At 45.5% G+C, this 16,420-nt stretch overlaps 1 protein-coding gene across 2 annotated transcripts in view; it reads right to left on the reverse strand.

Annotated features, from left to right (window-relative positions):
* Window positions 1–447: 447 nt before the first annotated feature.
* Window positions 448–16,420, reverse strand: part of LOC142585099 (uncharacterized) — a 28,909-nt gene continuing 12,936 nt past the window's right edge. The window contains exons 1-4 of one of the 2 annotated variants that reach the window (XM_075695614.1): window positions 16,171–16,247; window positions 13,510–13,580; window positions 11,680–11,862; window positions 448–1,607 (exon numbers count right to left, since the gene is read on the reverse strand). In XM_075695614.1, coding sequence (XP_075551729.1) covers window positions 1,398–1,607; window positions 11,680–11,862; window positions 13,510–13,580; window positions 16,171–16,234 — 528 coding nt within the window. In that variant the 5' untranslated portion in view covers window positions 16,235–16,247 and the 3' untranslated portion in view covers window positions 448–1,397. Of the gene's footprint in view, window positions 1,608–11,679; window positions 11,863–13,509; window positions 13,581–16,170; window positions 16,248–16,420 lie in introns of those variants that run through there. The other variant, XM_075695613.1, reaches the window with a different exon arrangement.

Consider the following 16,420-nt stretch of genomic DNA (forward strand, 5'->3'; position numbering starts at 1 on the left):
AGTTTGATCATGGGTGCCGAGTTCCGAGTTCGCCGCTGAGCGCTCACTGGGAACAAAACCTTCGGAAGATACACGCAATGGCATCAAGTCCTTTCTGTTTATGCTGGCAATACAAAGCGGACGCTAAGCTGCTCCTGCAGCGCGGCGGTTTCCACGAAGTTGCCGCGGCTTAAGACGCACTTCACGCTTGCTTGCGAAAGTTATTTTTGCAGCAGAATACAGCAGAGTGGTAGCCCGTAGATCTTGAGTCATCCAACATCGCAGAAACCCCAGATAAAACATGTTAAAACCGCAGAAATTCGTAATTAAACCCCTACCTTTCGAAGCTCCCGCTGGGAGGAAACGGAATCCGCACATGCCAATGCGACGCGCTGGTTCGAGGATACGTTCCTCCTCGCCCATAAAACAGTAACTCTAGTTTGGAATAAGCCCCCGTGGTCTGCATATATTTGCTCACGGGTGTACACTGAAACATTTCCTGAGGAAAAAACATTTATTGAAACGTATCACATCTGAACCGCATTCTCGAAGCGCCAATGACAATTCACTGAGAATTGCGAATACCAATATACACCCTACCACAAAACCAAAACTTACAAGCCGTATCCCAATAAGAAACGCATTCACTGGGCCTCGTTAATGATTTTCACGTGTTCTGCATCCTTTCTACACAACGATTAATTACCACCTCATATTACCCAATCCACCGAGCTGGTTCAGCAGTGACGACATTGAGATGCTGAGCACGAAATTTCAGGTATAACTCATGGCCAACGTGGCCTCATTCTGACTGTGGCTGGGCGCTAAAGCCTAGTGTACTTGGCTTCATATGCTCGTTAAAGAATCCCAGGTAGTCGAAATAATCCAGAGCCGTCCACTCGAGCACTACGGCGTCTATGATGCACCGTAAGTTGCTTCGGGACGTTGAACCTCATTACTAGATTATTGCATTAGCACCTGCTGTTGACGTACAGCAGTGATGTTTTCCCAATTATGTCTTAAGCATTTCTTTATCAGTAATCCCTATCGTAGCGACAACAAATATCTTCCGAACGAAGAAAGCAAAGCTGTGCACCAGGCAGCGATTCGTATCACCATTGGCGCCTTGGAGAGGAGCAATTCCACTAAGACACAGCGCAGATCGAAAAAATTGTCTGGCTTCGAGAGCCGTGACGTCGCTTAAACTATGACATCTGGAACATCACTCAATTCGTCACTGTCTAAACTGATCGTTTCAGTAGCGGAGGGAACGTGTCATTAGGACGAAGATTTATAACTAAGGTGTACCCCCCTCCCCCCTTCTGAGGTAAGCTCTTTTGTATTTTCCTCAATAAGTGTTTTCACCACCATCACCAAACGCGCTGCTCGATTCTAAACAGCATATCACCGTAGGCGGTTTAATACTGCCTTCTAGGAGAATTCCGTGCGCGAGTAATTCGTTCGCGAAGCACTTCCTGGCGACGACGGGGGGTGCCCCGGTGACTACCGTGTCCATAACCGGGGTCATAGCGATCATGCTCCCAGCGACGAGCAGTGCGCTCACGTTCGCTCGTGCGCTCTTCCATATTTCCTCGTCCGGTTGTCCAGCGTCTTGGATATTCTGTAATCTGCAACGGGAGGAAAAAATGCAGAGTAAAATGAGAGTCTGAAAAACGGAGGCATTGCTATCTCTTTCAACTTCTGAGAGACGAGAGGAGAAAACCGTCACTCCGTATAGTACCCTGGTTTGACCTCGATGCAAACATTTGAAAATTTAAAATTACATTATGGCGTTTCGCGTGCCAAAACCACGAGCTGATCATGAGGCACGCCGTAGTGGGGGGAGGGACTCCGGAAAGTTGGACCTCCAGGGTTTCTTTAACGTTCACCTAAATCTAAGTACACGGGCGGTTTCGCATTTCGCCCCGTTCGAAATGCGGCCGCCGTGGCCGGGATACAGTCTCGCGACCTTGTGCTTAGCAGCCCAACACCATAGCCACTAAGCAACCACGGCGGGTGCAAACATTTGCGTTCATCACACTTGTTTTTTACACTGCTGGCATGTCAATGAGCTGAAAAAATGTGCTCGAGGTAGGAAAAGAGCAATTGAAACACTGTTGACAGAATGGCGAGATTTTGTCTATAGTTCATTTGTGTTCGTATCAACGAACCAACTTGACCAACGTCATGTTAGGGTATCTTTATATTCAGTATGGCGGAAGTCTGAATTTCCTGGCCCTGTTATATTCTGAGGAGTTGGCGTTACTTAAACATCGAAGGCGAGGTAAAAGTCTGTGGGCATACTAGATACCATTTCTGCACTAATCATACCTATGAGGCAATGGCATCATTAAAGATGCCTAAATTTTATAATATCCCTCATTGTCATAACTGAGGGTGTCTACCAAGTTGACATTTCCAAATTCCCTGAGTTTTCCAGGTTTTCCTTGAGTGCCTTTGCAAAATTCCATGAGTGACACAGAACTTTGTTTTACGTCAAGACAGGCTGACACATGTCGCCCCATGCTGCCACTCTCTAGTAAGCATGCTAAAATATGACTCAATCCAGTTTTAATAGTAAGGAGTATCATTTCTTTTATAAAAAAAAGAATATGACGCGAGGGGGTAAAATACACAGCGAATAACTTTGAAAAAAAAAATAGTAAAACTCATTGCAAATCGAGTGGAACATTCTCAAATACGAATAAAAACGAGATGCATACTAAACAAAAGTTTTCGAGTATCCACTTCAGTCCCGATTTATGATCAACTGTCGATACATATGTGTGAACCATAGGTGGTGCTTGAAACTCCACTGAAAGCAAATCATGGTGATAGAATGACTCTGAGCATTTTATGATGAGCCATTACATTTACAGAGTAACTTAATATTTGAATATTGTAAAATCAGTCATGCTACGTTTCTTCATAAAAAGTATTCAATCCCCCGCTCGAATTACACGCACTAGTTATTCATAAGCCTCAAGTATTTCAAGAAAGAAATATATATATTTCAAGGTTGCTACCGACATTCCCCACATCAAGCGTCACAAAAAACATGGTAGTGCCTTTACCGAAGCAGTACTCTGTAACGATACATATCACTCAGAAGCAAAATGGAAATAATTTAGGTTATCAGAATGTTCAAGTTGCCGTAAGCTTAATGTTCATGATCTATTATTCCTTGCTACCACTGCACAGAAATGGCAAAAATAGGTCGCGTCTACAAATGTGGCCGCCGTGACTGAAGGTGATATGAGCTACTTTTATCTATTTATAGCAAGCTCATTGGTGTGAGGCCCGAACTTTGTCACAAATGAGATTCTCAACAAATGAGATTCTCAACAGCTGGTGTGTCAACCTCATCTCTCCTGACATACTCTCAGCCCGCGCACAACGCCTGAGTGTTGCGTTTCACTGCTTTAAAGAGTTTATTTCGGTTTGGATGAGGGATGCCTGCATTCCGGCGTCAGCCAACACGTTGTTTTTTTAGCTCAAGCTCCTTGAAAAAAGCGGCGGCAGGCTTCCTTTCCCATTCATTCCTCAGTACATAGGTCCTTTCTGTTCTTGTCGTCCTTCCGCTGGGCGTTCGACCGACGGACAATTTGAAGCATCCTCTTTGTCAGCAGTACAGTCAACGTCCGATTTTTCGGAGGTTGACTTCGGTGGTTTTCGGCCTAAGGGCCGCGAGAACGTCCGAAAAATGGAGCAGTCCGAAAAAATGAATGCATGTATTTTACTACCATTAAAGGCTCAAATCACCACAGGCACGTCCGAAAAGGCCTACCAGCACGGTTATTAGGCATATCGGAGCTCGTACTGTGATAGGAGATGGCGGATGGACGCGTGTATAATTAAGGAATAGGTGCTGTGTCCCGTGACAATTGCCCCTTCCCACGCTTGCTATGCTTCACCGCGTAAAACTTCTGTATTGAGGCAAAGCTGACTTTTGGGAACAAGCATTTTGCAAAGCGCCGTACTTTCCGAGATTCGAAGCCATTCGAGGCCCACAAAGACGGAGTCGATGCCATTGCTTACAGCGGCGAATTCTTTCAATGAAAAACACGGCGCCGGACGGCAAGAAGCTTAAAGGGACACTAAAGTGAAAAATGATTTCTTCTGCATCAGTAAATTAGCGTTCTACAACGCCAAAGCCAACTACAGAAGGCACTCTTATCACGCACATCAGAAGACTTGGCAACACCCGTTGCCTGAAGCTGTGGTTTGATGGAGACAGCCTTCCCTCACATGTCAAAGTTGGCCACGTCCGCCATCCAGTCCGCCCATACATACCGAAGCCCCTGCAATGCTACAAATGCTGCAAGATGGGACACGTAAAAGGTGTCTGTAGGAATAACCTCGTGTGCCCACGGTGTGCCGAATCCCATTCAGGAGATGCCTGCCGCGCAACTGTGTTAAAGTACCCTAACTGCCATGGTACTCATGAGGCCTCATCCAATGATTGCCCGCGGGTGAGGAACGAGCGAGCAGTACTCAAACGTATGGTACGGGACCATTGAACACACAAAGAGGCTGTCGCTACTCTCAGGCGACGACGACATCGGCCCCGAAGAGCAGCACGAAGGGTTACGTCTACTGAAAGATATACGCCATCTTCCGGCAAAGCGGCTACCGTATCAACGCCGACTTCCACAAAAACAGATACTGCGAAAACGAAGACTGCGGCAACACGCTCACCTCCTGAAGAGTGGCCTACACAACCAAGAGCACAACCTGCCTCGGAGTCACACCAAAGTGCGCCGCCCACAATGACCTCATGAACCGCGGATGGGACGCCGACTGAGGATCGCCAAGTCATAGTGATGCTGAAGTCACTTATGGACGCCATGCGCATTCTACTGAGCAGCATGAAAACCCCGTCGGCACAGAGCGCACTGCAGGTGCTGGACACCTTGAGTCCGGTGTTCTAGGGTAAAACCATGGCCCGAGAGATGCCGTCGTTTCAAGAGGAAGTCAAGCATGCATCTGTCTTGCAGTGGAACGGCAGAGGGCTTAAGTCACGAATGTGCGACTTTCGACAGTTTGTCTTTACGCACCAGTTCCCCATTATCGTGATTTGCGAGCCCAACCTGTCAGCTCCCATCAGACTGTCCGGGTATGAGTGCTTTATGTCCTCTACCTACGGAGAGTGCAGCAAGGTTGTTGTGTTTATACGCCGTGACTTGACTTATGTACATCACGCAGTGCCTCGTGACGAAGCAAATCAATACGTTTGCTTAACAGTGAAGAAGAAAAAGCTCACGTTTACAATTCTTGGAGCCTATATATCTCCAGCAAGCCGTCTAGATTGTGAGCGCCTACGGGGAATTTCGACATCGACTCCAGAGCCGTGGGTGCTCAATGGTGACTTTAACGCCCACCATTACCTATGGGGAAGCTCCAAAGTTAACTCTAGAGGCAGAACGTTGGTGTCCTTTGCTTCTGAACGGGAATTTTGCTTGTCAAATGATGGTAGCCCCACTTATCTGCGTGGATCAGCGTATAGCAGCTGCTTGGACCTAACCTTCGTGTCACGGTCGCTTTCGAGAAGAGTGCACTGGTTTTCCGATTTAGAAACACGGGGTAGCAACCACATCCCAACCTATTTGAAGATCGCAGGTTTGACTAGTTCCAAGTCTTCCAGAACCATCCAGTGCACCGATTGGCCTAAATACAAAATAATAATGGAAGACTGTTGTCGTGACGGCACCTCTTATAACCTACAGGGCGCGATAAAGGATGCCATACAAACAACCACGCATCTGCTTTCGAGGAGTTCTTCCCGCACCGATTTCGACATTGAACTAGCAAAACTTCGAGCCATTCGCCGTCGTGCGGAGCGAAGATATAGACGCACGAAGTCAAATCATGATTTGAGATTGGCTAGACGAACACAAAAGAAAATACAGCGTCACATGAACAAGCTGGCTTCGCGACAATGGGCATCCTTTTGCGAGTCCCTGGATCCACGAAAAGCTTTGTCGCTTATATGGAGGACTGTTCGTGGCCTTCGCACAACCTCTGGTCAGCGCCACCCGTTTAAACCTTTGGCACTTTATCTACAATGTAGAGATATTGACGTCGCTGAATCTTTCTGCAGAAAGATTGCTGGCGAGGCAAATTCCGATGGAACGGGTACGGGAACGCTCGACGAGCCACTGTTCTCACGCGATCCCCGCAGGGAATGCCCTTTTTCTATGGAAGAACTAGAAGCTGCGCTGGCTTTGTGCAGGCGTTCTTCAGCGCCAGGACCTGACGGCATTACATACCGTGCCCTGTGTAACCTAGGAGACCAAGCTCGGAAGGCACTCTTGCTCCTATACAACGACTCCTGGCAGACGGGTACGGTTCCGCAAGAGTGGAAGTCAACTGGCCTCATTCCACTTCTCAAAGCTGGCAAGTCGCCTTTGGACATTTCCTCATACCGTGCGATCGCACTTGCCAGCTGTGTCGAAAAAACAATGGAAAGAATGGTTTTAACACCTCTGGAATGGTACTTAGAGTACTATGAAATCTATCCATAAGCTATGGCCGGATTCAGACGGGGCCGTTCGTCAACAGACAGCGTTGTTGACTTGATAACATTTGTGCAACACCAAAAGGCCTGTAAGCGACTATCTGCTGCTCTGTTTCTAGACATTAAAGGAGCTTATGATAATGTCACCCATGAAGCCATCCTTAGCACGTTAGAAGCCGTCGGACTTGGTGGTAAGATGTATATGTGGGTGTGCAACTACTTACAGAGGAGACCATTCTACATGCACACCGAAAATGGCCCGACGTCCGAGCATTACGGTAGCCGAGGAGTCCCTCAAGGAGGAGTGCTTAGCCCGACTCTTTTCAATCTCACCCTCAGTGGATTAGTTTACAACCTGCCAAGCACCGTACGACTTTCCATCTATGCGGACGACATCTGCATTTGGGCATCAGGTGTGACACGACTTCAGCTTCGTGCTCGGCTTCAGAAGGCTGCCACAATGACATCTTGCTACCTTCGTCAACAAGGACTTGAAATTTCATGCGGAAAGTGCGCAATGGTGGCATTCAGGAGGAAGCCAATGTCTGGTTACGGCGTATCTATTAACGGACAACTTATACCATACAGCAGAAGCCACAGGTTCTTGGGAGTCGTAATTGACAGAGACCTGTCTTGGACTCCGCACGTCAATTACGTGAAAAAGCGGCTGACTGCTATCTGTCACCTGTTCAGGTTCCTTGCAGGAAAAAGTTGGGGAGCATCTATACACGCTATGTTACAGTTGTACATGGCGTTGTTCGTTGGATTCCTGCGATACAGCCTGCCTGCAATATCCAACACCTGCAAGACTAACCTGCGTACGATTCAGAGTATTCAAGCCCAAGCCATTAAGATATGTCTTGGCTTACCACGCAGTGCATCAACGGCTGAAACCATTGCCCTAGCGCAGGATTACCCGATCACGACGCACATTGCCGTTGAGACAATGCGTATGCATCTCAGGCATTATGCTAGGACCCCTTCCCACCACTTGGCGAGCCCCACTGCTGCAAGGCCCTGCTCGACATTTAGCGGTATTGTCAGTGCACATCGTGCGCCGTTTACCTCAGGGTACGCACCTGCGGCCAAGCCAGCGTTTCCTCCGTGGTGTTTGAGCCGTCCACAAGTTGAGATAACGATTCCAGGACTACAGAAGAAGACAGATCTACCGGCCCCTGCTCTAAAACAGCTGAGCTTACTTCTTCTGCATGAAAAGTACAGCAACCACGTGCACATCTATACCGACGGATCGACTACGTCGTGCAGTTCTGATGGTGCCGTGGTTATACCAACGCGAGGAATGACACTGCGGTTCAGGACATCGCATGTCATGACCTCAACGGCGGCAGAACTAACGGCCCTGCGTCGAGCACTGGAATTCATTGATTCGGAAAGACCCAGAAAATGGGCTGTGTTCTGTGATTCAAAACCGGCATTACAGTGCACGCAGTCAGTTCTCCGACACGGATGTCATGACCAATTGACATACGAAGTCGTGAAACTTCACCATGATGTCCAACAAAAAGGCCACGAAGTCGTTTTTCAGTGGGTACCTGGCCACTGTGGAATCAGTGGCAATGAGTCCGCCGATAACGCTGCTCGCACAGCTCATCAAGAAGAGCACAGCATTCCGATTCCGCTTTCGAGGACTGACGCTGCAAGGCAGCGTCGACACCTGGCACGTAGCCTCACAGTGACCGAGTGGAACTCGCAAAACTTATGACTTACACGACTACATCGACTAAACCCCTCCCTGCAGCTCCGACCTCCACCCGGACTTCCTCGACGTGAAGCTACGCTTCTCTGTCGCCTTTGGTTAGGAGTGGCCTTCACAAAGGCACACTCTACATTAATTGGGGTGACTGACAGTGCAGCATGCGAGGTCTGTGGCACCGAAGAAAACATCCACCACCTGCTGTGCCACTGTCCAAGATATGCCCTAGAGAGGCAAGAACTTGCCAAAGCTTTCCAAAAACTGGACAATCGGCCGCTTTCTGTGCAGGTGCTGCTGGAACACCGCCCCCATCGCCCGTCGGCCCATAAAGCGGTGAAGGCACTTTTGTGTTTCTTAAGGATGGCGGGTTTGTGCGACCACTTGTGACTATTAAGGCAATTTCTGTAAAACCGCACGCGTCAGCGAACTTGCCACAATTTCATTCTTTCATTCCCTCCTCTCTCTCCCTGTGATCTTTGCTTTCCCCTTTCCCATTTCCCCGGTGTAGGGTAGCCAACCGGACGTTATTCTGGTTAACCTCCCTGCCTTCTTCTTTTCTCTTTCCTCCTCCTCCTACAACACCAAAAACACCACTCTTACAACGATAAGACGTTTGGTAAGCCAAACGTCTTTGGTAAGCCAACGAAATACGGGTGGCGACGCCTACTTGAGTTCCCGCACCTGGGGGCTGTGACGTCTTGGATTTTGATGGCATCTTCTAGGGCCTGCTAATTATATATAGCGGTACAGATTGACTATATTGCGTTCTACAGGAACCAAATATTAAACATGGCAAGTTTCAAGAACCCTTATTGAGCCAACGCGGCCCAAATGCGAAAACATACTTTGGAACCCCTGACGTCACGCTGACGTACCGGTGCTGGGGTTTCGGCGCGAAATTCAAATAAGGATACTTGGACCTTCATTTTCTCATCTAATAATCAAACTATATTTTTGAAATGACTGCCTGCAGGGTTCTCAAACAATGCTCCATTAGTCTAAACTCATTTATTGTTTCGCTTTAGTGTCCCTTTAACAAAGAACGTTGAGGCAGCTAGGCCTAGCGTTTACCACGGCGGCGAGGTAATCAAAACGGTGGCAGTGGTGGCTCGGATTAACGCCGTTTCGGTCTTGCGGTCACGGCAAACAGTCGGGAAAATCGGACGGTGAAGGGCTCTTGCGTCCGAAATTTCAGACGTTCTTAGACATTGACTCTATGGGGCACGTGACGGGGCCGCGGAGCCGTCGGGCGTCCGGAAAGTCGGCAGCCGACGACACGGCGTCACAAGACGATTCCTTACGATTCCTCTCTGTTACGCGAGCCAGCATTACTGCGACTTTTGTTCCCTTTCAATAAAATTACAGCTAATTTTCCCTGATAGAGGCAGAAATTCCCTGAGTTTTCCCTGAGTATTTCCAGACTATTCAAAATCCCCGAGAATTCCCGGCTTTCCCGGTTGGTAGACAGCCTGTAACTAATGCATGAGTAATAGCCGCATAAAGTTCACAAAACGTTCTTAATTTAGGACTTATAACTACACTGAAGATACAATGAATATACAAAGCAATGTCTACAAAATATCAACAATTTCGTTTGATCCTAATGATCATCTGTCGTGACACGCACTAAACATTGGTGCATCGCGGTATGAGTATAAATCACATATTGCGCAATCTACCTGTTTACTCTTTGTCCTAATTAATGTATAATTAATTTGCAGTCAACTTACGACTTATATCTACTGTAATGTTTTGTTCCTTAGTAAATATTTTGTGATGTTTTGCATATTTTGTCCAGTTGATTATGTGTGCGTGCGCGTGTTATTGAAATAGTTTATTGCAACCTTTAAACAATAACCGCCCCCCCCGCCCGCCACCTCTCCATGCCAATGCCTTGACACAACATACAAATGAATGAAACGAAAAATACCAATTGTGTCGAAGTGGGTTTCTTCGTTCACGATCGATGGCCTAAAGGAATGGCGGACACAGAAACAAGGGCAAACGCAGACAGAAAATAAATAAAAAATAAAGGACACATTGCACACGGGAAGTTATCGCATTCTAAATGCTGTATGTGTCTTTTCGTGGCTGTGTTTGTCCCGGTTCCTGCGCTCAGCTGTTCTTCTGTACCAACACTAACGACAGAAATTTCAGGTTAGATTGGTAGTCAGTTTAGGCATCCGTTTCGGCTGATATATAATGCCTCCGGAGGTTGATATAAATTTCAAGGATAGAAAAATTGATATTTAACGAACAAATGCCGGACAAGCTCCAGATGAAAAATATTTGCGTCTGGAATGGCTAGCACACACTGCACACATTTAAAGCAAAACTTACTTGAATTCGCAATTTCTAATGTATAGTCTACAAATACAGAAAAAGTTTCCATTCTTTTCTCCCACGAACACATGCTTTCAAATAAGATGTTTTGCGCAGTGCAACGTTTCATATACTCGCATGAAACATCGCAAATCTACGAGTGTAGAACATTGGACGTCGCAAGAAATGTCAAATTCCATTGAGTCATGGTCACAAAATTTTAATTTAGGAGAGGAATCCTAAGAAGGCGACAGACGATAAAAGTACCGTTAAATATTCTCAAATATAAAATTCACCGTTGCTTGGTTCAGCCAAGAAGTGAAAAAGGATAAGAATATTGTCCGTTAGTTTATATACGAACCAAGTTTCTCAACTATGACATCATCTTGCGAAAAAACTTTTGAATAGCTGATATAACTACGAAGCAATAAGTGCAACGAACGGTACCATAAAAAATAACCTACTTTACGTACTATAGCATTAATTCTGCGTGTGGCGACTTTTCTTTCTGCGTATTTACCGCGTCTGTTCTACCATTACTCCGGTTTATTATTTCTGTACTGTATTTACATTGTCATGACCCCTCACCTAATGCTATTTGGAGTCTGTGAGGTATAAGTAAATAAATATATGAGGCAGCAGTTTATATTTACGACGTTTAATTTCGTAATATAGTAGGCACGTCTACAAAAACAGAAAGAGGTCCAAGTGCACTTCCAGATTCTTACCGTGCTAAAATGCATAGCGAAATCAGATAATAAACTTTAATGATACCCAGCGTAATAATCGACCAGTGGTCTTGGTGATGCCAATAAACTTCAACCAAAATTCTACCTTGCAGGGTAACGCAGTGCGTGTGGATCACTAACCATAAAAGTTGTTTTCAATCTAAGCCTATACAAGTAGACCCGAAAATGCCGCATTGTTTTTTTTTCCCCATTGATTAGCCAAACTATTCTTCCGCACAACAGGTCCAGCTACTTAGTCACTTTCCTCACCGCGTCCCATTGCGACGTGCCGGGTAATTCACGTTTTGCTGGCTGAATAAAAGCAGCAAGGCGCGCTGACTGCAAGAAAGGGCGCGTGCAGACGGTGCGCAGACCGACGTGCTGCAGTAACTACAACGAGCTCCGGCTCGACGACATACCTCAGTCCGACGCCTGGAATTTCCTGCTCGACGCTCGTTGATGGGGCTGCGATCACGTGCAGTTCGGTAGGGAGTGATGGGAGTGTAATTCTGGTGTACGGTAGAGTCTGTGATGGTCTGGTGGTAAACGTTCCCATTGGATACGTTTATTAACGGCATCCGGTGTTGAACAGGTTCATCCACCTGCTCTTAGAAGAAGCAGAAATTATGTGTAACACCCACAGACGCACACAAAAAGGTCTAGATGCTTACTATCAGTGCTAGCATATTATATATATAAATATGACACAGCAATAGCAGCGAAATGTGTAGCTTTTATTAGAAGTAATGATTGTACTTGCGGCCACCTTCATGGCATGGTGACGCTTCTGCGGGCCTCAAATTTCGCCGGGCAAAATCTGGTGTTTCGATAATCGCTATTTAAAGCTACCCCATTTTTATTTGACGCCACAAAGTTCCGCATTCTGTTGTTTTCAAACCAACGACAAGTACTAAGCAAAGTTGGGAGTGATGCCAAGACTTCCCGGAAAATTGGGCATAGAAGAGTATTCTTTCACAGTCGCACACGACTCTCATTAAAAATTTTCTTTTCTGTTTTGTTTGCTTTTTGGCATATGAAATGTTGACACAAAATTTGTTTTCGACCTCTGAAGATGAGTTTTTATGGTGTCAAACAAAGCGGTACTTATTGCAATTCGATAAAATTAAAGAACAGAAGGTGTAATAATAAATAATAAATGTAATAATATTAGGCTACATTTCCGAAGATAATTTAAAACCTCGATGCGTTCGCAGAAATATCTGACTGGCACCACCGGTAGATGATGACTACATAAGAACCGCAAAGCGCAGGGAGATGTGCTCTGGTCTTTGCATCCACCGTGGCCAGCCGACTTGTAAGGAGACCATACTTTTTATCGGTTACGTTTACCAATAGCCACGAAGTAAGGGACATAATATAGCGCAACAACACAGTCCCAAAGAGAAAAAAATACACAGGCATAGAGTCACGTGCTATTCGTTTCTTCATTCCCTTGCCACTGTGTCGATGTGTTATAGTTTGTACTTTAGCGAGCACCATAAATCTATGGAACGAGAAATGATAGGCGCAACGTTAGGAGACAGGAAGACAGTGTTGTGGATTAGCGAGCAAACAGCCTAGCCGATATTGTTGTTGACATTGGGAAGAAGCAATAGAGTTGGGCACGACGTGTAGTAGCCACTGTATCGTATGCCAGTAGCCACTGTAGTCGGTCTCTAGTTTCTGCCCAGTTACTTAGCTAAATTTATATTCGTCTATGCTGCCACTGTGCAAAAGACAGGTTTCTAAAAGGCTTTAAATAGAAGGACAATGTTTAAAGTGCGACTTATATTGCGACAGAAACAATACAGCATAGAGGACATTTTAGAAATTTATGCGTTTTAATTGGCAGGTGATCATATATTTATTGGTGCCCCTCGATTTCTGTGTGCGCTGAATAAATCATCGGCTGGAAACTTTCAACTATCTCAGTCTCCGCTTCTTCTCAACGGTATTTGCATGATTTTTTTTCTGTGAACATCTTTCTTGCCGTATATAGCCAGCTAGCAGTCGGCTTGAGGCAGCTCTCAGTAGCATCTGTTCTTGCTATGCAAAAGATTTGAAGAAAGCTTTTTACAATGGGCGGTAATCTTTATTCCGATAACGTTTAAGTATGGACGTTTTAATTAAACAGTCAACCATTAAGTAATCTGATTTCATCAATTTAATTACCATACTTAAAAATGAAATGTTTGGAGTATGTTCTTTATGCTCAATATCGAAGTGGAGGATAGGAAGGTTCTACGTACCTTGTTTTGTACTTGGGAAGGAGACCCCTCTTGTGATGGACCGGGTCCGGTGTCGTCGAGCGCGAACTCAACTGCATGACAGCAGGAACACAATAACGCATCTTATTGCTTAGGCAAAGAAATGCCGCACATTATTTCCGGCCGGTTCTAACGTCTATCGGGAGCCCATTCCATCCTGGAGAGAGTACAGTCTAAAAAATGTGACAAAACTGATTATGATTATGGGATTGACGATTATGCATATAACTTGTTCTGAGAGCCCCACCGATGATGAAAATGTAGATCATGACGATTGATCTGCTGGTGCTGCCGATGCTAAAATGTTGACAGAAAGTTGGAAGGCGATTTAACGTGTAGTTGACGACGATGAAACGTTGCCTAGCGCTGCTCTCAAAATAAATTATGTCGTTCATACATCGTGCCCTACCCTACCCTCCCCCCAACTCACTCAGGAAGACACTGTCTTTCATTGACTTCAAGCAAAGCATGAATCGCCTTCCAACTTTTTTTTTGTCCTGTTGGCTCATCCCCCTACGTGGTTAGCGCGAGCCATATTTTTGCCAGCAGGCTTTCTCTGCACAGAAAGGTAATAGAGGTGACCAGGGCTTGATCTCGTAATGGCTTTTGACAACATTGAAGCTGCATTGTTCACAGAAGTAACTAGCATTTATTGGTTTTGATTGATTGATTGATTGATTCTGAAGCTTTGTTTATATCTTGAGGATTACACTTGCGAAAGCCTGCGCACAGAAGCATTGGGAATACACAGTACGTCTGCGACCAACGTTATCTCCGTTGATACCGTGCTCAAGGGGAAAAAAAGAAAAGGAAGTTCCTCCTGACGGTGGGCACCTAGAAAATTCCGAGGGCTCCTATTTTTCGGAACCACCTGTCAGCAAGTACAGCCCAGTATGCTTATATCTTATCAAGGAACGCTGAACTATCACTTCTGAAGCCATTAAAATCTGGCTTAATATGCTGGCCTGGGGAAACACGTTCGTTTTATAGATGCTTGCGCAAAGTGTCACATTGCTAAAAAAAGATATGTTGAAGAAATTGAGTGGTTCCCGGATTGAGCGTTACGTTGAAGAGCGAATCAGATTACAAATTTAACTGCACCCTTTTAGCTACCGAGCTCCTATCTCGCGTAGATGAGAATAGAATAATCGTTTTGCACTGCATCGACAGCAGCGCAGGTGTGCTGCATTATAAGGAAAATCTTAAAATCTGCGGACTGTAGGGAGCTTTCTCTTGTTTAGCCCATTGTTTATCTCTTGTTTATCCCAACATTCTTGAAAACTGAAAAAAAAAGAAGCTTCAACATCAAGCAAGAACCTCTTTAAATCAGCAGCAAGAAACAATATCACACTTCTAGAAGCTGCACTGTCTATTCCGACATATTACAAAGACAAAATGGATGCTTTATGCACTTCCTTAAAATATACCCTCCATCTGCGAGTACTGGTTTTTGCAACATCTTCCTAAACATTGTGGCAGTATGTTGTAAAGTAGATAATGGCATTTGTCTACTTTAGTTGCTGTATCAGACGCAGTTCACAGAAATGTGACAGAAATGTGCCGAACACTATTCCTTTTGGGGCTGAGTTTTGGATTTGCAACATTTGTGCTTTAATTTTTTCCTAAGCCTTACAAATATACTCATGAATGTTATGAAAAACTATGAAGCACGGCTGAGCTTCCTGCGATAGGTAAACTATACCTTTCCATTCTAAATGTAACAAATTCATTTTAATAGTTCCGGTGAGTATCTAATGCGAGAATTGCTACGTCTAACGATTATCTGAATAAGTAAATCGCAGTTAGCTCCAAGCTAAAGCCTCATCTAAAAGAAAATTGAATTATTTATGTCGAGACCGATTGCAAGCGGAATAACGGAATATCAACGGCTTCTTACGCAAAGCGTCACATTTCGCACTTTTTTCTTAGTAAGAAATATGGAGGTCACGTAGGCTCGAACGCAAATTATGTGTTATTTTTTGCTACAAATCATAATACGCCTTTGACACCCTGTAGCCTCATGACGCGATTTCGCCGATCTACTTCATCACAGCCCATACCTTGACGTCATGTCGGACGACCCGACATGACGTCACAACCACGTTCATTCGTGACAATCTCCGAGTCACAAAGCAGCACTCTGACACGGAGCTATCGACGAGGTCGCACACTCTAAGAAACATATCCCACGGGCGCATTCATTTTATGCATGAAAATTTCAGTCACCTCCAACACTGGCTGTTTTAATGGCTGCCACAACATGTGGAGTTAGCCTGAGCTTGCACAGCGTGAAAATGTACCAATACAGTGGCATTCCTTTTGCGCCGGACGCCCGTATCAGTTTTTGTAAAGAGCCGACAAACTTAGCCTACAGGTATGGCAAAGATGTGGAAACAATTACGCATGTTCTAACCTTCTATAACAAATATCTTCGAGTGCAATTAGATATCATAAGTTTTCACACACGTGGCGTAAATAATTCTAGAATTTTTAACCTCACATTTGAAGTTATTTCTCAGGCAGGTAATTTCATATGTTTCTTCAGCCCCTCGAAAAAAACAAGCTCTAAGGGCGAGCAAAAAATTCACGTGGCAGTGCGGAACAGTATCGTTATAAAACTTCGACTCGCACAACCTCACATACCCCATTCGCTGTCGCCACGTGGAGATCCACTTTGCTTCACTTTCTCGGGCTCCACTCGAGACATGGCGAACGCGCGCATGACTGGGCTACTGGCTGAATGTCGCACGCCGTACCCGTACAGAGAGAGAGAGAGAGAGGAAGTGCAGCAGACGTCGGCGCGGCGGAGACGCGTCACATCCTGCCTGTTTGCAGCGAGTGCCGATGGCAGCAACAGGGTGTGCTATATTCGTAGCATCAGCCCGTCAGCTCA

Source organism: Dermacentor variabilis, chromosome 6 (genome assembly GCF_050947875.1).
Source record: "Dermacentor variabilis isolate Ectoservices chromosome 6, ASM5094787v1, whole genome shotgun sequence".
In the NCBI taxonomy this organism is placed as follows: Eukaryota; Metazoa; Arthropoda; class Arachnida; order Ixodida; family Ixodidae; genus Dermacentor; species Dermacentor variabilis.